The sequence below is a fragment of the Pungitius pungitius genome, chromosome 9 (assembly GCF_949316345.1).
Source record: "Pungitius pungitius chromosome 9, fPunPun2.1, whole genome shotgun sequence".
In the NCBI taxonomy this organism is placed as follows: Eukaryota; Metazoa; Chordata; class Actinopteri; order Perciformes; family Gasterosteidae; genus Pungitius; species Pungitius pungitius.
Window position 1 is genome coordinate 64,442 of NC_084908.1, and position 22,259 is coordinate 86,700.

General features: G+C 44.7%; 2 protein-coding genes across 5 annotated transcripts; one reads left to right on the forward strand and one right to left on the reverse strand.

The window, feature by feature from the left end:
• Nucleotides 1–65: 65 nt before the first annotated feature.
• nthl1 (nth-like DNA glycosylase 1) lies at nucleotides 66–2,511 on the reverse strand. The gene is made up of 6 exons (XM_037470992.2): nucleotides 2,219–2,511; nucleotides 1,925–2,139; nucleotides 1,665–1,835; nucleotides 1,407–1,566; nucleotides 1,066–1,171; nucleotides 66–863 (listed from the first exon to the last, which is right to left on the reverse strand). Exons 1-6 carry the CDS (start codon nucleotides 2,478–2,480, stop codon nucleotides 581–583), a joined length of 1,197 nt encoding a protein of 398 aa, XP_037326889.2. The 5' UTR covers nucleotides 2,481–2,511; the 3' UTR covers nucleotides 66–580.
• Nucleotides 2,250–22,249, forward strand: tsc2 (TSC complex subunit 2). Of its 4 annotated transcripts, XM_037470989.2 has the most exons (43): nucleotides 2,258–2,337; nucleotides 3,425–3,580; nucleotides 4,510–4,663; nucleotides 4,779–4,865; nucleotides 4,967–5,077; nucleotides 5,171–5,318; nucleotides 5,481–5,598; nucleotides 5,685–5,733; nucleotides 6,018–6,143; nucleotides 6,230–6,303; nucleotides 6,390–6,516; nucleotides 6,881–7,024; nucleotides 7,103–7,240; nucleotides 7,351–7,454; nucleotides 7,579–7,660; nucleotides 7,867–8,022; nucleotides 8,134–8,253; nucleotides 9,088–9,210; nucleotides 9,305–9,411; nucleotides 9,507–9,672; nucleotides 9,864–9,986; nucleotides 10,079–10,213; nucleotides 10,429–10,618; nucleotides 10,730–10,823; nucleotides 10,906–11,008; nucleotides 11,369–11,463; nucleotides 13,362–13,502; nucleotides 15,242–15,403; nucleotides 15,515–15,673; nucleotides 16,046–16,158; nucleotides 16,804–17,046; nucleotides 17,401–17,643; nucleotides 18,032–18,121; nucleotides 19,361–19,515; nucleotides 19,831–20,432; nucleotides 20,642–20,720; nucleotides 20,799–20,885; nucleotides 20,959–21,145; nucleotides 21,239–21,378; nucleotides 21,466–21,544; nucleotides 21,625–21,716; nucleotides 21,799–21,897; nucleotides 21,976–22,249. In XM_037470989.2, the coding sequence occupies exons 3-43, from the start codon at nucleotides 4,529–4,531 to the stop codon at nucleotides 22,138–22,140; spliced, it is 5,691 nt and encodes a 1,896-aa protein (XP_037326886.2). In that variant the 5' UTR covers nucleotides 2,258–2,337; nucleotides 3,425–3,580; nucleotides 4,510–4,528; the 3' UTR covers nucleotides 22,141–22,249. The 4 variants fall into 4 exon arrangements, with proteins under 4 accessions (XP_037326884.2, XP_037326886.2, XP_037326882.2 ...); XM_037470987.2 differs by lacking the exon at nucleotides 18,032–18,121 and having other exon boundaries at nucleotides 2,250–2,337; nucleotides 3,467–3,580; XM_037470985.2 differs by lacking the exon at nucleotides 18,032–18,121.
• Nucleotides 22,250–22,259: the final 10 nt, after the last annotated feature.

The window sequence follows — 22,259 nt, forward strand, 5'->3', positions numbered from 1 at the left end:
AGAAATATGAGCTCAGGCTTACTTGCTCTTATCCAATTCAAAATGAACTATCTTAATTTATTCAGGACAGGTAGGAGGGTGTGTTTTATTGATATTTAAGGGAAGACTGCTGTAATCTTATATTTCAAATATCCATTTAACACACAACACGGTGTACATGTGTCTACTGCAGTGTGTCAAGCAAGATAGTGAGCAGCCAAGTAACTTAATCGATGAATACAATCAGCATCAACTCCAGCTGTCATGAATAAGGAATTGAGACAATGTAGTGTCTCTTAGTCTATCGGCATGTTGTATATTTAGTGCTTTCACTGTTGTTGCATCAGGAAAACTCTCTCTGCCATAATAAAGAACCATTTTTAAACATCGTTCAACATTTATTGTATTACTTGTAATAAAAAATAAAGCACCAACAGTACAAAATATATAATCTTATTATATCTTACAGCAGAGCTACAGTGTAAAAAACCCTCAAATATTGACAAAATGTCAATTCTGAACCTTTAAACTCAGGGATATATACATTCATACACATGGTATCTTTGTTCAGACTAAAACGTATGCGTCAACCATAAGCATCTTATTTTCTTAAGCTCCTCTTGGCTTTGGGGGAAACAGGATTGCCGAGTGGCTCCGTCTTTGTCCTCTCATGTTTAAGAGCGGGTTGTTCAGTTTTTGTTGTTAAGGAGGAGGTTGGATTGGGAGCCAGTGGGGATCCGGCTTTAGGCCTCTTTGTGGGAGAGGTCTGGTGGGCGGATGGGCAGCTGTACTGGTTCAGACACACGGAGCAGAGAGGGTTAACCGGAAGACAAACCTGCTGACCAAAACCCACGAGCAGCCAGTTGATCTCGCTCCACAGCTCCCTGCGGCAGAGCGAAGGAGCAGCATCACAATACATTCAACCTGCATCCAGACTTGATTTCTATCACTCAACACATAAGTGGTCGAGAGGTCCTATCAGACACCCTTTATTGACCCCTGTACCTGGAGGTCAGCCTCGGTGGCTCTGGGTTGGTCCGTCTTAATCGGATCGTACGGTCAGCGGTGAATAAATCTTGCCATTACCTGGGCAGCCACTCCTCCAGGGCCTTGCGTGTTTCCTCTGCGTTCTTGGTGGGTTTCTTGAGCCAGCCCAGACGATTGGAGATACGGTGCACATGTGTGTCCACGCCTGAACGCAAAGATATGAACCATATATATATATATATATATTATATAAACCAGAAGTACATGGTGCGGTTGAATACAACTAGTCCATTCATGTCTTCTGTATCAACAATCAATTACATCATTGTAAAACTTGCAGTTCAGGTTCAAACCATGTGAATCGAAGCTGCTCCATTGGACCTATTTTATTAAATCTGATTTTGTAAGTGACTGTGCATGTTTCAGGAGATTGTTCCCACCGATGCCCGACACCTGGTCCCAGGCGATGTCCATAGCCAAGTGAGCCATCTTGGGTCCAATTCCTGGCAGGCCGATCAGCCCCTGCACGCTGTCTGGGATGTCCCCTGCAAAGTCTTTCTGCAGCATGGCCGACGTCCGCTTCAGATACTTCACCTTAGTCTAGAGAAGAAACGTAGCGAAAATGATTAATTAAGGTCCCTCCCCCCCCCAAAAAGAAGCACGGCTCATGTAAACACTTAAACATGTTCTGCATATACCCTCCAGAAGCCGACAGGGTAGATGAGTTTTCCCAGGGCTTCATCATCAGTAGCCAGTATATTTTCTACGGTGCAGCCATGAGCTCGAAGCTTCTTCATGGCTCCCGCTGTCACCTGGTCCTTGGTCTGACTGGACAGCATGAGGGAAACCAACACCTGGAAACGTCTCACCTGAACCAACAGTGAAGACAGCACGAGGAAAAAGATCAAATGACTAAAACAATGACGTAGGCTTTGAAAAACAACTAAACCACACCTACACGTGGAGGAGCCTGCGAGTCGTAGCATTTCTCTGCTCCCATGTTATCTACAGGTGCATCACGGCCGCTCCTCATCTCACGAACGTATCTCCATTGCTTCTCCCAGTTGGGAGGTTCCCAGTGTTCTGCACCTTCATCCTTGTCATATTCCACTTTGAGCTGTGTCTTTGAGCGGGAAGGCGATGGGGAAGTTTCTCTTTCAGGTTGGCAGCCGCCTAGAGGAGCACAGGGGAGACAGGATGGAGGAGCTGAATCCCACTCAGTTGTCCACGTTCAGTCTAAAGTAAACATTACCCGTTAGTAAGGGAGCCGAGGAGGGTCTTTGCTCAACGATCTTCGCCTCCTCCTCCTCCTCCTTTTCCTCCACCTTTACAGCCACAGAGGAAACTGGACCCGCATTGCTCCGGCTGCTGGTAAGTTTAGACCGCAGAGAGGTCGCAGCATTTTGGTCACCACTGCGCGTAATGACGGACCCGTTGTGCCTGAAATAAGGAGAGGTCATAGCGACGCACTGGACTGCATGACGGATCCTCGTGCTGCGGAGGACTTGAAGCATTTAGATCGACCTGAAGCTACTTTCTCATTCGTAGATTCTGGTCACGAGGGGACCAGGATTTTTTTCCTTCAAATTAATCCAAAAACAACTTCCACTTAAACATAAAATACTATTTAAAACCATAGCCATAAAATGTATTTTTGTTAGTATACATTATATATATGGCAGTCTTTAGCTTTTAAAACGCCATATAGATAATGGGTTAATGTTTATGTTAATAAGACTAAATGGATGATTATTTAAGTTTACCACAACGGCCACACTACTAAATTATACAATACATGTGCTTAAGTAGTTAATAGAGGTAGAGCTCATCGTGTTGCTTATTCTTATGTTTTGCATGAATAGTATCGTTGTAATATAGAGAGGATACCAAGAAATTTAAATGCACCAGGTATGCAGAGTGGATTTATATTTTGTATATATTTAATTTCAAGCTTTTACAAATGTAGATGTTATATATGTAGATATTTAAACAACAAATAAATAATCTTCTTAACTTTTTGAACAAATGACCATAATTAGAATTAGATAATGTAATACCTAGGACAGTCAAACACGTCACAAATATAAGTTGTTTAAAGTAATACAATGTGTTAGACATTAACTTGCTTCCTCAAAGCTCCACCCGCAGGCGGCCTGGTGACGGTGCGCCTTGCTGCTCCAACGTGGAACCAACTTCAGCGTCGTTAGCATGTTCAGCTAGCTAGCTGTCAGTCAAGCTAACTGTCGGGTGACGTGCTCGTTTTTAGTGGCATACTTCTTATTTTACTAGAAAGAAGTTTTGTAAGTTCGTCTGGAAACGTATTCTAGCACAAGTGTCATTTTCCCTTTTCGTGTATGTATTTTGACCCAGAATAACAACGGGGCTTTAGCATAGTTGGCGTTTAGCTCTCTCAGAACTACATTTCCCGTCAGTAAAAGGACCTGACGTGTTTTTAAAGGAAGTGGCTCCTGTCGCATCATTAGTGTGTCATCCGGTCCAGGAGCGAAGAACCGAGCCTGGACAAGAACCAGATTCCAGTAGTTACATCAATGGACGGCTCTGTTGGTTGAAAGCTGCTCGCTAATGTAAGCTGACCCGACTCCGCTGCAACCAGGTGAGAGGAGTTTATTTCTATTATTATTTTCATTTTACAAAGCCGCCAGACCCCTAAAAAAGCTACAGATGAGCGCTAACAGCTCGTGACAGGGAATATGAAGCGTAGCTAACGGGTTCACAAGCGCCATCGGACATTCATCCCAATAATTATAAGGCGGATTGTTTTTCATGTCAAGTGTCCACAGATGTGACGCTAGTCGCTCCTGTCGGAGGGTCAGCGTTACACCGACGTGTTTGTTGTTGTTGTTGTTGAGCTGAAACAGAACGGGCGTTGTTCGTCCTCCCCTCGGTCTCTGTCTAGTCCACATGACAGCAGATTCTCCCTAACCCCCCCACCCCCAAGTTCACACGACCTCAGACCGAGACTCCAAATGACATGCCTAAAAATGATATGACTCAGAGGTAAGTGGGTGCAGCCATGCTAAAGCTCTACAAGTTGTTTGTTGAATGTTTTAAACACACAGACCTGGTATTGTAATACAATAACATGCAACAATCTCTGTATGCCAAAGCACGTGAGAGAAAAACTCAAGAGGCGGTAAAGATCGGCAGAAGTGGATCACTTCATCTGGGGAAAAACAAAGTCAAATAGATTCCATGCTGTCCAGAGTTAGTCAATTAAAAAAAAGACAAGGATGTGAGAATAAAAAGTAAACACTTAACTTTCCGTTGACTGTCAAACAGTTATGTGCTCTGAAGTGATTGTGCAGCAATAATTCAACATCCTCGTCTCTGTCTAATGCAGTCAAACACGTTTTTGAGTGGGAATAATTATTATGAAGGAGATCGTCCCTATGAGAACTGTTCTTTTTATTTGGCTGAATTGGCGATCAGTGCTTTGTCTAACCTTTTAGGTATTGCTTCTTGCTTTGCAGCAATCCAAGCTGTAACACGAAATGTCCTAAATGCATGTTGCTCTTTCTTCAGACAGCAGTCAGTCCCAGCCATGAATAAAAATCAGAGCAAGGAGAGTCTGAAGGACAAGTTTAAGGGGATGCTTGGTCTGGGAACCCCCCGCCCACCGAGCAAACAGAGTGAAACCAGACCATCGGAGGTCATCATTACGACTGACCTCATCAAGGTGTGCAGAAGAGATGAGCGTCCGTGCATGTTGGTTCACACTCAGACTCACCCCGTTTGGTTTCCCCATCATGCCTTGTGTCACGGCCTCTCCTCTTCCTGTTGATGTTTTTCAGGAGCTCCAACCAGACTGCGGTCTGAGCAACCGCGTTCGCATGATGATCCACGTCTGTGATCTTGCCAAAACAAAGAAATTTGAGGAAGTGCGTCTACTACAGTTGTGACATATTTCATTTTGACAGCACTATGTGTTACCTTCTGTATGACTCACAATCTGTGTGTGTACACCTATGTGTTGCTTTAGAATGCAGTGGAGGCTGTATGGAAAGCTGTGGAGGACATGTTGACTCCAGATCAGCCTGCGGAGGCCAGACATGCAGTCCTGCAGCTGTTGAGGGCCATTATACACGGACAGGTATAGAGACGAGATACACATGCAAGCAAATAGGAATTGTGATTATACTTCCTGTCGTTTTAAAACTTTCTGCTCCTTCGTTTTGTTTTGAAGGGTGAGCGGCTCGGGCCTTTGAGAGCGTACTTTTTCAATGTGATCAGAGACTACCAACCGCGCAATGAGGACGTCTCTGGTAGGCTGGAAGTCTTTAAGGCCCTGACGGAGAACGGAAAAGACATCACGTACCTGGAAGAGGACATAGGTATTAAAAAATAAAAGTAAACGTGTGAAAAATATGGGTGGTATTATTTTGGGTACTAGTCTGTTTATTTAAGCCAATATGAACCACTGTAGTAATGTTTGTAATTGTTACTTGTAAAAGCTTGGCCAGTCTTCTCCGTCTTATTATGGTTATTGTCTTCAGCACGCTTTGTCCTCCTTTGGATGGAGATCGATCTCTCCTCCGACTTTCTCCACGTTCTCGTAAATCTGGTGAAGTTCAACAGCTGTTACCTGGACCAACATGTTTCCATCATGGTCCAGTAAGTCGACTGTAAACAGACTACACTTTTCCCCCCAAGAACATGTTATTAATATTAATGTTGTTATTCTGTTGTGCTCCCTGAAGGAACATCTGTCTCCTGTGCAACAGAACAACATCCTCAACAGATATTGACGTGAGTTTTTGTTTTGTTTTTTCATGTAAAAAAAACAACAAAAAAAACTGAAGCAGCCATAACTACTAACTAAAATCATAAGCACTTATTTTAAGTGTCAACTGTAGAAACAATCAAAACATTATTTGTTCAAATATTTTGTTAAGACTTTCCCTGCAGTAAAGCTACTGTTTTCTTTCCCTGGTAAACACATTACTGAGTAAGAGTCAGAACATGGACTGTGCTGCAGTATGTTCTGATCTGCTGCCCTGTGGACTAATACGATCAATGTATGATGTGACCAGGTGGCGCTACAAGTGCTGGATGCAGTGGTGTGTTACAACTGCCTTCCCTCAGACTCTCTGACCGTCTTCATCATCACACTTTGTCGAACCGTCAACTTCAAGGAGTTTTGTGAATCCTGCTGGAAGGTGAAATATGCATATTCACACTGTATTACTCATTGCATCATTCCAAGACCGCCTCCTCTGATCGTCTCCCCTCTGGGCTTCTGCAGTTGATGAGGAAGGTGTTGGGCACTCACCTCGGCCACAGTGCCATTTACACCATGTGCCGCATAATGGAGGAGAGGTATTGAGTAGTTTTGGAATAATTCTGAGCCGGAGGTGCGGTCGTACACTGTTGTGATGGTTGTTCTGTTCTGTGCGTGTCACCAGCGTGTACAAGGAGGATGCTCCGCTGTTGAGAGGAGCTGTGTTCTTTGTTGGGATGGCACTGTGGGGCGCACACAGACTCCCTGCCCTCAAAAACACACCAACCCTTGTTTTACCATCTTTCTACAAGGTAGGACTTGCGCAGTATATTCATTCAAAAGTTTGTGTCTAATTCATAATGTTTTTTATGGCGACATATTTTAAGATGGCTTAGTATGAGGTATTCAGTTGGTTACACTAGATGTCACATTGTACACTGTTGTGCTAAGTACAACTATTTGAGGACTAGGCTGAATCTTCGTTAGTCTCGTTAATTATACTCTAGATATTTTCTATGAGGCCGTATCAAATGTGACATAACAGTTGTTTCCACATTCCTAGTTGAGCAATAATTCATTGAAAGATACATTAAAAATAAGTAAATGAAAGAGTTTGAGAAAAAATGACTAGATCAGTTGTGATAACTTCCTCTAACACTTTCCGCTGCCGCTCAGGCCATGTCGTGTGCCAATGAGGTGGTGTCCTATGAGATCGTCCTCTCCATCACCAGACTGATCAAGAAGTACGGCAAAGAGCTGCAGGTGGTCACCTGGGACATCCTGCTGGGAATCATAGAGCGACTGCTGCAACAGATCCAGGTACACACTGCACGCGCACACAAACACACACTTAAATACCGGTTGGTTTTTGACCACGTGGCCCGTCCGCCGCCACAGACAATCGGCAGTGCGGAATTGAAGTCCATTGTGTACGAGCTGTTGACCAACGTGGAGGAGCTGTACGAGCAGAACGGTTACCACGGCTCCACGGAGAAGTTCTTCAGTCTGGTGGAGAAATGTGCTGACAAGAGACCTGTGAGTGCTTTTCAAATGTAAATTGCTTGGTGTCCCTGTGTGTTCTCATTCGGTCCTCCATCACACTGCCTCTACCTTTCTCCTCTTAATCTTGTGTGTCTGCTTAACAGGATGCATCAGTGCTGACCCTCATCTCCTACAGAGCCCAGTCCATCCAGCCAGCCAAGGACGGCTGGATTCAGAGCCTACACCGCCTCATGGAGAAATTCTTCAGGTAGGGTGCACATAAAGGTGGCTGTGATGATGTTGAACGAATCTCCAAATCACCTTGACCGCTGTATCACCTCATCTCTGCTGCTCTGTAATCTTCCATCTTATTGCCTGTGTCTCCCTGAAAGGAACGAGACTCGCAGCGTGATAAGGATCAAAGTGCTTCATATCCTCTCCTTCGTTCTCAGTACCAACCGACAGCTTTACGAGGTCTGTGCGCTCGCACACTGTTGCATTTAAACTGTCAGATCTACTGTCGGTTTCGCTGTTATTGTATGTTTGTAACGTATCTTTTGCTGTTGTACACTGATGTGTGGTAATTCATATCTGGTTTACTTCGATCTTTGTTTTTCTTGGTTGAATAGTTCAATAAAAGGACCAAAAACATTTTTTCTTTCTTCTTGCACTTGTTCCAGGATGAGTTGATTGAAATGGTGGTGGTCCCCCAACTCAGTGTGATCGCTGAAGATCGGGACCTTGCTGTCCGAAAACAGGCCACCCAGCTCCTGGTGGACCTCGCCGAGGGTTGCAACACACACCACTTCACCAGCCTGCTGGACATTATTGAGCGGGTGTGTGCACACACACACATACACAATTGTTCATGTTGTCTCACTTTTACCCTGTTAAGATGGTTCATCAGTCCATTCTGGCTTTAATGAGGTGTTTTTTCGTCTGTGTAGGTGGCCAGTCGCTCTCTGCTGTGCTCGGGGCCCCTTGAGGTTTCTGAGAGGGAGACCACACCAGAGTCTCCGGTGGAGGACGTCAGGACTGCTATACTGGGCCTACTGGAAATACTGCAGGTACACACCCAAGGGCTGGATTCAGCAAAGTGACATTTAAGTTGGATGCTGACAAGTTATTTCCGGAAATCATACATATACCTTTTTTTATTTTAAGGAAAGATACATAGACTGTTTTGTCTATGTATCAAGACAACGTCAAATTAGTGAATTACAAACAACCGGTCAGGATATGGAAAAATAGGCGCATGTGTATGTGTGTCCGAACCCTTTCTAGATGGAAAACATAAAGGGGGCACATTAAATAACAGTTGTTTATGTGTATGTAACCGTGGGGTTGAATTTGTTTCCATGCACAAATAAATGAATAAATAAAAAAAAACGAGTGAACAAATAAGATAATAATTTTTAATCTCAGTATGATGGCTAGTGTCATTTTTGCAAAAACCTAGTAAACAATGAGTGTTCTGTTGTATTTTAACTGACTGGTTGAGGTAGATTTACTATTGAGATGTGATCCAAAATCAAGTCTTTCCTCTGTGCGATGTGTGATTGTTCCTTGATTTCCAGCTCATGAGGATGGTTTTCTTGGCGATAGTTACGGCCACGAGGAGCAATCAGAAGTTTGTTTTGCACAGGTTTATTGTTGAAATGTCTCCTAGTAAGCATAGTGAGGGAGATAATGGGACGTGGCAGCCCAGGAAAACTGACCCCGTTTTTGGTGTTGTGATCTGAAATTTGAGCACACATTATGGCTCCTTTGTCTCACAAACTTGTCGTGTGTCCTGACAGCTGAGAACAAAAAGAATTGCGGTTTTTCCTATGAGATATTTTTGAATCTGGGAGACTGTAATGATTCCGGTGAATGACCTTCATCTCTTTCTCTCCTGGCAGAGCAAGCTGTACAGCCTACCAGCCAGTCACGCCTGTCGTGTGTATGAGTTGCTTATCAGCCACCTGCAGCTTCACTACAAGAACAAGTACTATTCACCTATTGCTTCCAGCATCAGACTACAGGTGAGGGAGGGGATGCATTTCTTCTCTATGTTTGTTTACTGTAAGAACATGCAACTCTTTTTTAGTTTTTTACCCTTTTAATTCTCTGTTTCAGGTGTTTGACTTCTTCCTGATGATGCGAGCAGACTCTCTTCACCGTCTGGGAGTCCCCAACAAGGACAAAGCCATCAGGTTTAGCCCTTATTGCTACTGTGACACAGGGTGAGGACACACACAACACATTTGCAACAGCTCTAAATAGCATCTGGCTCATTGTAACTAGATTTCAAACTAAATTGTCTCCTCTGTGGTTTCAGGGATCCAGAGAAGCGGGTGAGTGAAAAGAAGCCTGTAGGTCCAACATCCCCTCCTGCCGGCAGCCCTGCTCCCCCCCCCACTGCTGCGCCTGCTTCAGGATCAATACGCTTGGCCTACCTGCCCTACGCGCCGGCCTTCAGCGTGCTCCTGCAGTGCCTCAAGATGGTACACACACAACTATTGCATTCAACTTATGGAGAAATAAAATACAAAGAGTACAAAAGGTGCTAATTGCTCCAATATTTAGTCCCTTTTGTAGCTTATTACTTTGCACAGAGCGCCTTGTAACCAATGGCAACGGTGATTACCCTGCTGTCTTTACAATCATTGTGTATCTTACATTTTTGCTTATTTAGGAGACCGATTGGAAGGTGTTGAAACTGGTTCTCGACAAGCTGCCTTGGACGCTGCAGTACAAAGTGCTGCTGCTCACCTCCCCTTGCAGCTTGGACCAGCTGTGCTCTACACTCTGCTGCATGGTAAAGCAAACAGAGATACATCTGTACACGTGTGAATTTGCTTGCGTGCGCATGACCACGCGTTGCTCATTGTTTTGTATGCACGCTCTTAGGTGACAGATCGACTGATCTCGGAGCGCTTGAAGAAGATCCCAGAGGGGTTTTCTCGCACTGATGTTCATTTGGCGGTGGTTCCTGTTCTCACTGCGATCACCTCCTACCATAACTACCTGGAGCAGTTGAGACAGGTACAAAAGATGGTCCGTGGAAAGTAACTGTCGACATCATCAAGCTTGAAGCTTTAATTGCGACCAACCGGCCAAATATCCACAATTGGGCAACAGCTTCCCAATGTGGCTGCTGTCTGTGTACCACACACATTTACCAGCCCCTGCACTCGCATACATGCAAGCAGTTACTTCCATGCTTGCAGACGTTGGTTGATTTTATTTCCCCTCTCCAGAGAGAACTGGTCCAGTGCCTCGAAACTGGCCTCATTTACCGCTGTGCCAAGCAGTGTGTGGTGGCTCTTACGATGTGCACGGTGGAGATGCCTGACATCATGATCAAGCTCCTCCCCGCTCTTATCGTCAAGCTCACCCACATTTCTGCAACCGTTGCCATGGCATCTCCCATGCTCGAGTTCCTCTCCAGTGAGCACCAAAAGCTTTTCTTAAAATGTCTCCAGTATATAAGTTTCCTTGCTGAATGTTCAGGGTCAAGGTGTTTGGGTGATGTGTTTGTTCTTCTACTCTGTTTCACAGCTCTGGTTCGCCTGCCCCATCTTTATGCCAACTTTGTGGCTGAGCAGTATGTCAGCGTGTTTGCCATCTCTCTTCCCTACACTAACCCCTCCAAGTAAGTGCTCACATGGACACAAAGACACAAGTATTCTCTAAGACGTACTCTGACCTGTTTATGTTTCTTCCATTTCCATCAGGTTCAACCAGTACATCGTCTCTCTGGCCCATCACGTGATTGCCATGTGGTTCATACGCTGCAGACTCCCCTTCCGCAAGGACTTTGTTCAGTACATCACGAAGGTCGGTGCTGGTTTGTCTTCCTACTTACCTTTTATTGGCTTATTCATGAAATGCAATTTCTATTTTAAATTGTAACTTCAGACATGTACCTACAAATACACATGCAAGTACAGACATGAGAAACCAAACTGAGCGAAAGTTAAAAATCAAAAATCATACATCAATCAACAGCTTCACGCAAGTTCATATTCAACAAGACATTAATGAGACGAGACATCTTTTCATCAAACTCTTGGCATCCTTATTATAAACTCTTCTTTCTGAAACTTTTTGGACTAGTTTGGAGTTGTGGATGCCTTTTTATTGACTTCACTTTTTTTGGGGGGGCGGGTTGAATATATTTACATTGTCCGTATTCAGGGGTTGCGTTCCAACGCCTTGCTGCCGTTTGATGATGGTCACGAGCCAAGTTCCTTTCGTGTCCGAAGCACCAGCCTCAATGAAAGGCCCAAGAGGTAAAACACATGTACAAACACACAACCCATGTGGCCATTGTTATGTAAGCTGTTGGGGTTTCTAAGGTAACGGGTGACTGCATGATGGACACTTTGGCGCGATGGTTACAGCAACTCCTCTCAGGTTGCCATGGTGATCATTAGTTGGTTTTCATTCATTGTTTATGCTTTTTACATTTTAAAATGAGTTCTTATCCAACCAAACTAATTGCAGCTCATTTTAATGACATACATGGGGTGGACAAAATAACACAAACACCTGTATGACACACTTTCACACAGAGGTATAAGGAAGCTCTTATCAGCAAGGCTTCATTCTCATCCGTACACGGTGTCCATGTCATTATCGCCCGGAGCATTTACAACAAAAGCAGCCAAAGAAACTCATTAGAAAACCATGTAGGTGGTCGCAGAGAGAAGGACGGAGCTCAAGTGGAACCAGCTGAGACGGAGTGGAGGAGCTGGACTGTGGGGTGTCCACCCTGTAACAGATTTTACCGTTTCCCCTGGTTTGTGTTTAGTTTAGTGTGAACAGAGATCTCTATGAAATCACCTGTGATAAATACACTGTTATGTATTCACGTCTTTTTCATACAAAAGAAGAAAATAAACCTCCTTGTTGAGCGAATAATTACACAGTGCGTCACCGTGGTGGATCAAAATAATAATAATAATAATAATGATAATTTGAGATCTCTATACTCTGGGTGGGCCGTGCCCTAAAGAATCTACAGCAAAGGATCCCCACTTACATTATTATTTTGGGGTTTTCAGCCTTTCGCTAAATCCATTCTCTGCCGTTCAACGTCATAATTTCCCCTCAAACCTGGACGGTGGCCTTTACTTAATTACTAATTATTTGAATAAATCTGTCATTGCAATCAAGCACAATCCCGGTTACAGCTTTTCATAGTGATACATGATGGATAGCATCCGTATAAAACTCTCAGTGTTCCATATTGTGCTGTCAATCATACCGGGATCTGTCCTTGTGCTGCTCAAAGCACGCTTTCGGGTTGGAGCGCTGCAAACCTGACTTCATTTGAATAATTTATCATCCAGCACCGCCCACTTCTCAAATGCTGTTCACATTATTAGTTAATGGGAAATCAAGGTAAATTTTGGTTTTCTAAAAAGTTTTAATCACCCTTTTGAAATCTACTAAAAATAAGTTAAATAATTAGACCGTCCTTCTTTGGCTCCCTCAGTGTATTTTTATTTTTTACTTGCTATGCTCCAACCCTCAGGTTTAACCCAGCATTTCATTTGGATGTGTTTTCTTTTGTTTTAACGTCATTCAGTCAGTCCATCCCCACTACTTCACTTCTCCTGTACTAGTCCTTGGCTTCACGATGTACCTGCTCTGTGGAAAATGTGAATTTTGTTGCTCTCCTGAATACTTTCTGTGTGTATTTTTTATTATTTGGGAGAAGCAGAGGCTGTTTTACCCCCTGCTGTAGCTTATCTGTTTTCCCTTTTAGTTTTATTCTTTTTAAATCCTTTCTCTTACTCCGCTCTCCTGTAATCTGATTCATAGTGTTCACTGCTGTTAATTTTCACCTTGTTTTCTTTCAATTCTTCATTTTATCCCCTTCCCTGCATCCTGCAATTGGTTGCGTTGTGGTTTTGGGGGGTGGTCGTGTCATCCTGGATCCCTCTTACATTTCTCCTGGCCCCTCCCTTCTCCCGTAACCCCTGCCCTTTAAACCCCCCCCCCACCCTCCCCCCCAACACCTGCGTGGCATGTGCCCTTTGCTCTGGCGCCAATTCCTGCTGTCCCGATTACACTCCCATGCAACACACTCTCTCCCCACACTTCAAAACCACTCTCACGATGACCCACCCCCTTACTGCGCAACCCGGGCCCGTTCCCCTCGCCGGTACCCATCACCGCCCAGTCTGCGGGCAGCGAAAGTGGCGAAGGCGGCAGCAGCGGTAGCCAATAGCAGCAGCTCTCCAGTTAAAGAGCTGAGGGATCTGTCAGCCATGGATGCATTCCGCTCCCGCAGCATCAGTGTCTCCGAACATGCGGTCCGCAGGTTAGAGAAGAGCCTTCTGGGTAACCCGACAAAAAAAACAGCACAACAAAAACAACCAAAACTCTTGTCACTTCCTCCACGGGATGGGGTGTAGGATGTGTGTTGTGGGGCCTTTGGGCGGGGGTCGGGTGGTTTGTTTGCAAGGGACACTTTGAGCGGGTGGTGCATGCTGGAGGAAGGTTTGTGTCTCGTCCTTTTTGGTTTTGTTTTGGGCTGCGATCAAACACTGCTGTTTACATTTTGTTATCTTGATTTGCTTCTGCATGCACGTTTTGCCGAGGCTTGATTTGGCTCTAACAACAATTGTGCTTTTATTTTTTAATCCATTTATTTTTTTTAGCTTATTTTCGACTGGTTTTCATTGGCCGGAGGGATACGGACAAAGGGACGTTATCCCGATTGAACACAAACTACAGCTCTGCCTCCTCTTTCAGTGACAACGGCAACACAAATGCTTTGTTTGCTTGCTTGACATTGTTTTCACAAACTACTGCTAAAACTATGGCAAACTCTGGTAAACTCCTATTGTGATATTTTAGGACTAACTGGGCGAATGTTGGAGGACTTAAGTCCTTCATATTCCTACAAAAACCTCTCTGCCTCTGATAGCGCTACACTCTACCTGCACATCGATGCTTGGGATGATCTAACATTGCAGTTGTGAGCTGTGGCTGTTGGTGCAGTGCCACTATATTTAATGTCTTACCCTTCCTGCCCAACAGAGGGCAGCAAACACCCAGCAAATTCAGCTTTTACAGTATTTTGGTATTTTTTATTCAGCGACTCATGCAACTTAAACATAACTAAACAACTGCAGTGTGGATCTGTTTAAACTGCTAAATGGCTGCAAATGTGCTTTTCTTTTCAAGCTGTTTGTTTCTTTAAAGTTAACATCTGAGTGATGTGTTGGATTGAAATCTGTTTCATGGAGGAAACTTCATTTCAGTTTAGACAACATGACCACGTTCAGTTCAACATGACCAAATGTGTCGTGACGCTCATACATCCATACTGACGTTTGTTATGCAGCTGCATTGACAAAATACCAGCTTTCTAAATTCTGTAATATTCAGCTTTCATTTCAATTGATTAAATGCATTACAATGTGACAATTATAATCAGAAAGGGGACACACCTGTTTGTTTGTTTTTTTAGTCGCGAGAGGTTCATGGTCATGTTGTTTAAAGGTCCACTATGCATCGAAGGGGAAAATGAATCTGTGTAAAAGAATGGTAAGTTCAATATGTGGTAAAGTTGTTATTCACACGCTGGGACCTGGTTCTGGTTGAATCTGGACAGTTGTATGCATATGATCCTCAAATCTCTCAGATTATGTTACTTTTTCACAATTACCATTTATCTTAAACGTTCAGATTGTTATGGAGTCTTATGTAAACTTGAGATAGTTATGGGGCTGACACAACAATTGCTTAACTGGACAAATGACCATCTGAGGCTCCTGGAGCCACTTATACCATGTCCCAGTGTGTGTCTGTCTTTGTGTGCTTATGAAAAGCTTGTTGTTTGTTCATTTACTTCATTTACTTATATACACCCATTGGGCTGCATGCTAACAAACTTTGGTGACTTGTGTTACGCTTTTCTGTGTCTTTGTATCCGGAGCTTGCATGTAACGGTGTGCACTGATTCCATGTTAAACATAGAGCCTGCATGCCTCCCTCTTCCACCTCTGTCCTTCTCACTGTTTGTTTGAACTTTCTGTGTGTTCCCTCCTGCAGGATGCACACCTCCACCACCACCTGCAGTCTGGGCTCTGCGGATGAAAACGCCGTGTCTCAGGCAGACGAGGGGCTAAAGACGGTCCACCTGGAGCTCACAGAGACCTGTCTGGACATGATGGCACGATATGTCTTTTCCAACTTCTCCGCCCTGCCCAAGAGGTCTGCAAAGACTTGTTACTTTTTAATGAGCCCTTTGCAACAGTTATGTTGTAGTGTAAAAAAAAAAAAAAAACGTGTCGATCATGAACTTTATCTCTTTCCTCGTCCTAGATCTCCCATCGCCGAGTTCCTTCTGGCCGGGGGTCGCAGTATGACCTGGCTTGTGGGCAACAAGCTGGTAACCATAACAACCGGAGGAGGGGTCAGAACACAGGCGTTGCTGGGTCTGGACATGGCTGAACGCCTGGGGGGAGGAGGGGAAATGACAAGGTGAGGCATTCGCACACGTACGCTGAAAGAAAAGTGGGTCTTTGGGTCGGTCGGTCCACCTATTGGAAGGATGATAGGAAATTGGGTCCATGCGTTTTTATCAAGCTCCATTGTCTGGCACGCAATTTGTTGAATAGTTCCATTCATGATCCCTCTAGAACTAATGATAGTGTGTGTGTGTGTGCTCATTAGCCTCAGCTGGTAAGTGCTACCGAGTAAATATCAACATCCTAAACTGCGATGAGTAACTAGTTAAACATGAACGCGTTATTAACTGTTTGGATGTATCTAGCTTGACATAAATCTATGCTGGGCTGCTTTCTATGTCTCTTTAGCTGCTTTTTTTATTGTATTTCTCACCTGATTCGGCAGGTCGGATCCGTCACTGCACACACGGATCACCAAAGAAGCTCCAGCCAAACTGGAGTCTCAGTCGAGCCAACAGCACAACCGGGCCACACGCATACGAGTCCGCTCCATGTCAGGTGATAATTATTCAGCTGCTTGATAGGCGACATGGGCTCGGCCCCTACAATGCACCACTTTCATCATTTCACACAAAAACTATGGGATTGGGATTGAAGAGAACTTCTTCAAAGTACTAAAATACAAACATTTTGGCATGTTAGGTACACCCAAAACGTACCAATCAACTTGCTATTTTCTTGAAACATCTTTTGAAGGACGCCCATGGTCACAATTCCTGCTTTCTAGAAATGAGAAATAATCAGGTAGCATTCATCCGCCATTATTTCAAAGCCAAGCTTTTATCTCTGCCTGTCCGTGTGATTTCATCACCTTTGCCTGCAAACCACTCTACTACTTTTAGAAACACCCCTTATAGGTGGCATTATTCCATATTGAGTCACCTTAAAAGACAAAATGGCCTGCAAATTGAGACGTCTTGTCTTTCATGTTTAATTTTCTGTACTTTTTTTTTGGTATTTCCAGATGAGATAAGGAATAATAACTTCATACTATGTACTTTTTAATGATGTTAATCTTTTTGCCTTTATGTATCCTAGCATTAATGGTGCACATGTTCAAATGAAGCAGGCCGATAAGATGACCTTGATGTTTCAAACTGCATCAAATGTGATGACGAAGACGACCTTCCTCTCACGCTGCAGGTGGCCACGCTCTTCGTGCCGGTCCTGCTCAGAGTCTCAGTCCTCTGGTCTCCCCGTCTGAGGGGGAGTTGGCTGCTCCACTCTCTGCCCCTTCTGCTTCCACCCTGGACGGTCTGGGTCCTCCCTCCTCCACCTCTGCTGCTCCATCTACTCCTCCTCCTCTGAAAGACAACCCCAGCCTGGCGGAGTTTATCCCCATGCTCACGCAGGGCTGGGCAGAGATCTTCATTCGGAGACCTTCTGGTACGCAAACAGCACGTAACAGCAACCGGTTAAACATCGGCGGGTCTCTGAGGACTGGGTTGTTTATCCTGGTGCTGCATTCGAGGTTTTTAAGTTGTTCAGCTCTCTCTCAGGAACCTGTTTTTTGATTTCATGTCTGATGAGACAACTTATGTGTTTTTGACAGACATGGATGTAAACTACAGCATTACTGTGCTGGTATATGAATGAGTAAATGAATTTGACCTGTTGCCCGTTACCCATAAATTGATAAAAGCATTAATAGCATTATTTTCACACTGCTCTGACGGTAATGTTAGTCGATGCTGGAAATGACGATAAACTTTCAAGCTGTGTCTCTGCCTGTTGTCACAGGAAACACAAGCTGGCTGATGTGCCTGGAGAACCCCCCCAGTCCCTTCTCCTCTGAGCTCGGTAACATGCCACTGCAGGAGCTCTCCACTGTGCTCATGGCCATGGAGGGAGTGAAGGAGCCTCCTACGCAGACAGCCAGCGCTCCAGCCAGCACCGCGGCGCCAGCCCCGGCCTCCGAGCCCCCGACCCAAACCCACGGCAGCACCGGAGGGAAGGCGAACCCGATCCAACGCTCAAACACTGGTGGGTGACTGTAGGAGGAGAGATGTTTTCATCTTGCTCTTCTGTGCTTGGGGAGGGGGGGGGTGAGCATCTTAGTGTAAATATGTCACGAGGGACAAGTGAATGTGATTAAGAAAATAAAATAGAGCCAAATTGCCTCTAAATACTTGTGTTTAAGTTTGCTGCTTTGACGTGTCTTTTTATCATCAAATGTCTCTTTGATTCCTCCAGAAGCTTCCTGTTCACTGATGTCTGGTGTTTTTGCAATTTTGTTCATTTTCTCTTCTCCTTTTGGGAAATTCCATTTTATTTCACTCTTTATGTTTTTTCACCCTCACCACCATGCTGCTTTGTGATTTTGTCCGGTGTGTTATGTGGCGTCATGCGTCCTCTGGTGTCTCGGTTGCAGTGGGCAGCTCTCTGGCATCTCTGGGTTTGGGCTCTGCCCCCCCGGGCCTTCCGGCCCCCGGCAGGTTGCACAGGAGCATTTCCTGGGCAGGTACCTTCCACCACATGTGTGCCCCCACTACAGTTTATTTCTTCTTCCCTTGCATTATTTTGTGGTCTGCTATAGATTGATAACAATCTATTATTTTCATTTTATCCCCTTTACTGGAATTTCTAAACAAACTCGCTAATAACTTTGTATGATCCTAAGACTTGTTTTCCTGATTAAAATGTTTCACAGGAATAACTTTATGTTTTGGAAATATAGGAGATGGAAATATATCTGTCGTTCAATGTGACAGCTTAGCTGGTTCTGTCCAGCACCTCTGAATCTCACTAATTAACACGTTTTTATTTTATTAGTGATTATTTGGATCCCCGCTCATTGACGCCAGCGAAGAAGCAAACACGTTCCCTGAAAACACTGCCGTGTTAAAACGCATGTTGTGGCAGCACAGGGGTTATCAATCCACCTCAGCTGATAGCAAATTTGTACTTCCCACATTGTCAATCTATTTCCTGCACACCTTTCATAGATCGTTCAAAAGACTCCTCTTTAATGGGAACTGAAGGAATTCTTCTGTTAACATGGGGAACCTCCAGAGTGGAAAGTTTGGATCAAACAGTCCAATATCACTTAAAGATGGATCATCATTTATTTCTTCACTCAATGATTTATTTTCTACTCTTAATCATTTTCTCTAACTTGTCTATGAAATATAGTCCCAGGTAGAGCTTTTTAACCTTTGACCCTTTGTTGTCAACAGGGGAGTCCAGAACTCATCCAACTAATCTGCTTTTTCTCCCTTTTTGAGTGAAGAGAAAGTGTTTGTTGAGCGAAACTGGACTTTTGTCTGAGCTGCTGTTGCAGCAGAACAACCCAACGGATGCATGTGTTCTGAAGGGAAAATAAAGTAAATGATTGCGTGCTTGCTACACAGATCCGTCATTGCTGTTCGTGATCTTAATCCGTCTGTTCATTTGTGTGTTTGTCTGGCTGCTTTTTTGACTTTGATCAGTTTGGATACATTTGATTGTGTGTCATGTTACCGGGATTAACTTCTAACCTATTTTGTGCTAGTAGTAGAGTCAACGTGTGCTCTGACAAAATGACTCATCAAATCATTGATGTTTGTTGTGTTTGAGTCTTACACATGCGAATGCTTTTCTATCCCCCTCATTGTGTAACTGATTGTATACAATGTTGTCCTTTATGTGTGGTAGTTAAATCACTTCTACGGAGTGTGTATCCACCTATAACCCAAGTGGTGTTTGCTGTGTCCTGCTGTAGACTCTGTGGTGGTGCTGCAGGAGGGGTCAGAGGTCGCCACACCACCCACGTCTGATTGGCTAGAAAGTGAGGAGTTTGAGCCGATGCCCTCTGATCCCATATTCATGTCTGCGGAAAAGTTCCCAAAGACCCCACCACCCGGGACGTTAAGCAGGGTAGGTAGTAGGTGCATTAGTAACTATTACTAGTAATTATTACCATTAGTTTTCATTCTGCACACAAGTAATCAAAGGGCCACTTGTGCTACTGGATGGTGGCAATGCAGACAAATGAATATCAATTCATATAAATAATGAAAGTTAAATGAGAAGTTGAAAGCGTTAAATCTTGTTTCATTATCAGCTGATGAAAGATTGTCTCCTACACTCTTCAAAAGAATTCCCAACCTGTGCTCCAGCTTAACACACACATGCATATGGTCTTTCCTTTTGTTGTTTTTAAAATAAACTCCTGCAATCTTTCTCCTCCAGTCCTCTTCAACCTCGAGTCAAGATGATGATAAGTCAACGCTGGAGGAAGTAAGTGAGGGAGCGATTCCAATTGATCAGCCCATTCTGGGACCCTCCACCCCAGGCTGCCAAGAGCCCGAGCTTCCCTTCCAGCCCCACACTCAGTCCCAGGGTCATGGACTCAATAAGTCCAGCTCCTCTCCAGAGCTCCAGACCTTACCCGAAGCGTTCACCCAGGCTGCTCTCGAGTCGGAGACTGTGCCAGGAGAAGCATCGTGGCCCAGACCAACTTCAGATGGGAAGCCACAGAACCAGCAGCCCCAGATTGAGAAGGAGAAGGTGGAGGGGAACGCAGGAGGTGACTGTAATGACCCGGGAGGTCAAAGTCAAGGAAGTGAAGGCCCAGTTGTAGTGTCATCTCAAAGTGGAGCAAGGATGAAGTTGGAGTTTCCAACAGCGGCACAACCCGGACTCATCTCCCCGAGCGGAGGCCACCGCCCCCGGGGTCATACCATCTCTGTATCAGCTCCCTCTTCCAGGAGGGACAGGAGGACCGAAAGGGACTCGTACCACGTTAGACCTGGACCCAGCAACACAGAGAAGATCTCTGGACTGAGCCCCAGGTAATGCAAGACTGGTAGGGACAGAAAAAACAAAAAGGAAAAATCTCCAAACAGTCAAGTGCCATGTCACAGAGAGCGGGAGATATATAGCAGAATTATCAGGATAGTATGTCAGAAAAGTCATATTGTATGTTGTATTTGTCTGAAAATATCAATCTGCTTTGAAATTCCAACAAAAGCCCTTGTATTGATTGTTTTACCTCCTTCAGCTTCGTGTTTCTCCAGCTGTACCACTCGCCTTTCTTTGGAAACGAAGCCAACAAGCCTCTGCTGCTGCCCAAAACTCAGGTATGCTGACTGCTGCTGACCTGAAATCAGCTCCAGTGTTGTTTAAAGTGCCTTTACAATACTTATTCTGTGTGTTAGGTGATTGACCGCGCTGTGAAGGTCCTGGACCAGATGCCTCCTTATGACACCCATAAGATTGGTGTGGTCTTTGTAGGAGTTGGTCAGGTGAGAACACGACAACGTCGATTTAGTGTCTCGAGCTTAAAGAGTCTGACTTCATCCTATTTCCTCCCTTCAGGTCAGCAATGAGGTCGCCATCCTGTCAAACGAGTACGGCTCGAACCGCTACGCTGCCTTTCTCACCGGCCTGGGCAAACTCATCCATCTGAAAGACTGTGACCCCGACCAGATCTTCCTCGGAGGGCTCGACCAGTATGGAGATGACGGGGAGTTCACCTACTGCTGGCATGATGACATCATGCAAGGTGTGTGGTAGAGGGGAGGGGGGGGGGGGTGAAAGAAGACCTTTTTGGATTTGTTGTTCTTTTATTTGTTATCAACGAAACCCGCCTCTGCAGCTATCTTCCACATAGCAACGCTGATGCCAAACAAGGAGAGCGACAAGGGCTGTTGCAACAAGAAGCGTCACATTGGCAACGATTTTGTCATGGTGGTGTACAATGACTCTGGAGAAGAGTACAAACTCGGCACCATTAAGGTACCATTAAGGACCCACACATGCACAAACATACATTCTGAAATCTGTGGGAGTTCTTCAACTGCTGTTTCCCTTCCCTCCCGTTAGGGTCAGTTTAACTTTGTTGAAGTCATAATAAAACCACTGGATTATGACTGCAACCTGGTCACCCTTCAGGGCCGCAAAGGTGAGCCCATCCTGGCGTCTTTTTCCTTCACAACTCTTGCATTCTGTTTTTCTGACATTCCTCCTCTTGACCTCTTTCAGACTTGGAAGGATTGATTGACACAACGGTGTCAAAAATTGTTTCAGACCGCAACCTTCCCCTCTTGGTCCGACAGATGGCTTTGCATGCAAATGTAAGTCCTCCCTTTTCCTCTTATACCCCCCCCCCCCACACACACACGAACACACACACCAAACCCCTTTGTCTTCCTGCAGATGGCCTCTTTGGTCCACCAGTACCGAGCCAACCCCTCTGACGCCTATGCGTCCAAGTGGCTGGCGAGGTTGAGGCACATTAAAAGGATTAGAACACGGGTAAGAAAGCACACAAACCTTGAGGAGGTTGTTCTTTCACTGTTCTTATTAAAATATGAATCCATCTCACTGTCTCAGGCCCAGGAAGACATCCAGTCACGCTCGACACCTGGCATTTCCTTAACCCAGGGACACACTCAGCAGAACAAGGCATTTCAGCAGAGTAATTCCCAAACTCAGGAAGGCCAAGGGCAGAGGAAAAGACTCGTTTCCACTGTGGACGATTTTACCGATTTTGTTTAGTTTAATTTATTGTCCTGGCAAACACAAAACATCTGCCTTAAGAGCTGAGGGCAAAACATGGATTTTGAGACAAGGATGTGTTTGTGAAATAAAAAAAGTTGTAATTGTATGACTGCTTC

What these genes read in the sequence shown, in the direction of transcription:
- tsc2 (XM_037470989.2), top strand. Translation starts at nt 4,529, where the DNA reads ATGAATAAAAATCAGAGCAAGGAGAGTCTGAAGGACAAGTTTAAGGGG. An exon ending in TGCTGCTGCCCAAAACTCAG is followed by an intron (nt 20,721 to 20,798) that starts GTATGCTGACTG and finishes TCTGTGTGTTAG; the next exon opens with GTGATTGACCGCGCTGTGAA. An exon ending in GCATGATGACATCATGCAAG is followed by an intron (nt 21,146 to 21,238) that starts GTGTGTGGTAGA and finishes CCGCCTCTGCAG; the next exon opens with CTATCTTCCACATAGCAACG.
- nthl1 (XM_037470992.2), bottom strand. Translation starts at nt 2,480, where the DNA reads ATGCTTCAAGTCCTCCGCAGCACGAGGATCCGTCATGCAGTCCAGTGC. An exon ending in ACTCGCAGGCTCCTCCACGT is followed by an intron (nt 1,836 to 1,924) that starts GTAGGTGTGGTT and finishes CTGTTGGTTCAG; the next exon opens with GTGAGACGTTTCCAGGTGTT. An exon ending in CTGGAGGAGTGGCTGCCCAG is followed by an intron (nt 864 to 1,065) that starts GTAATGGCAAGA and finishes GCTCTGCCGCAG; the next exon opens with GGAGCTGTGGAGCGAGATCA.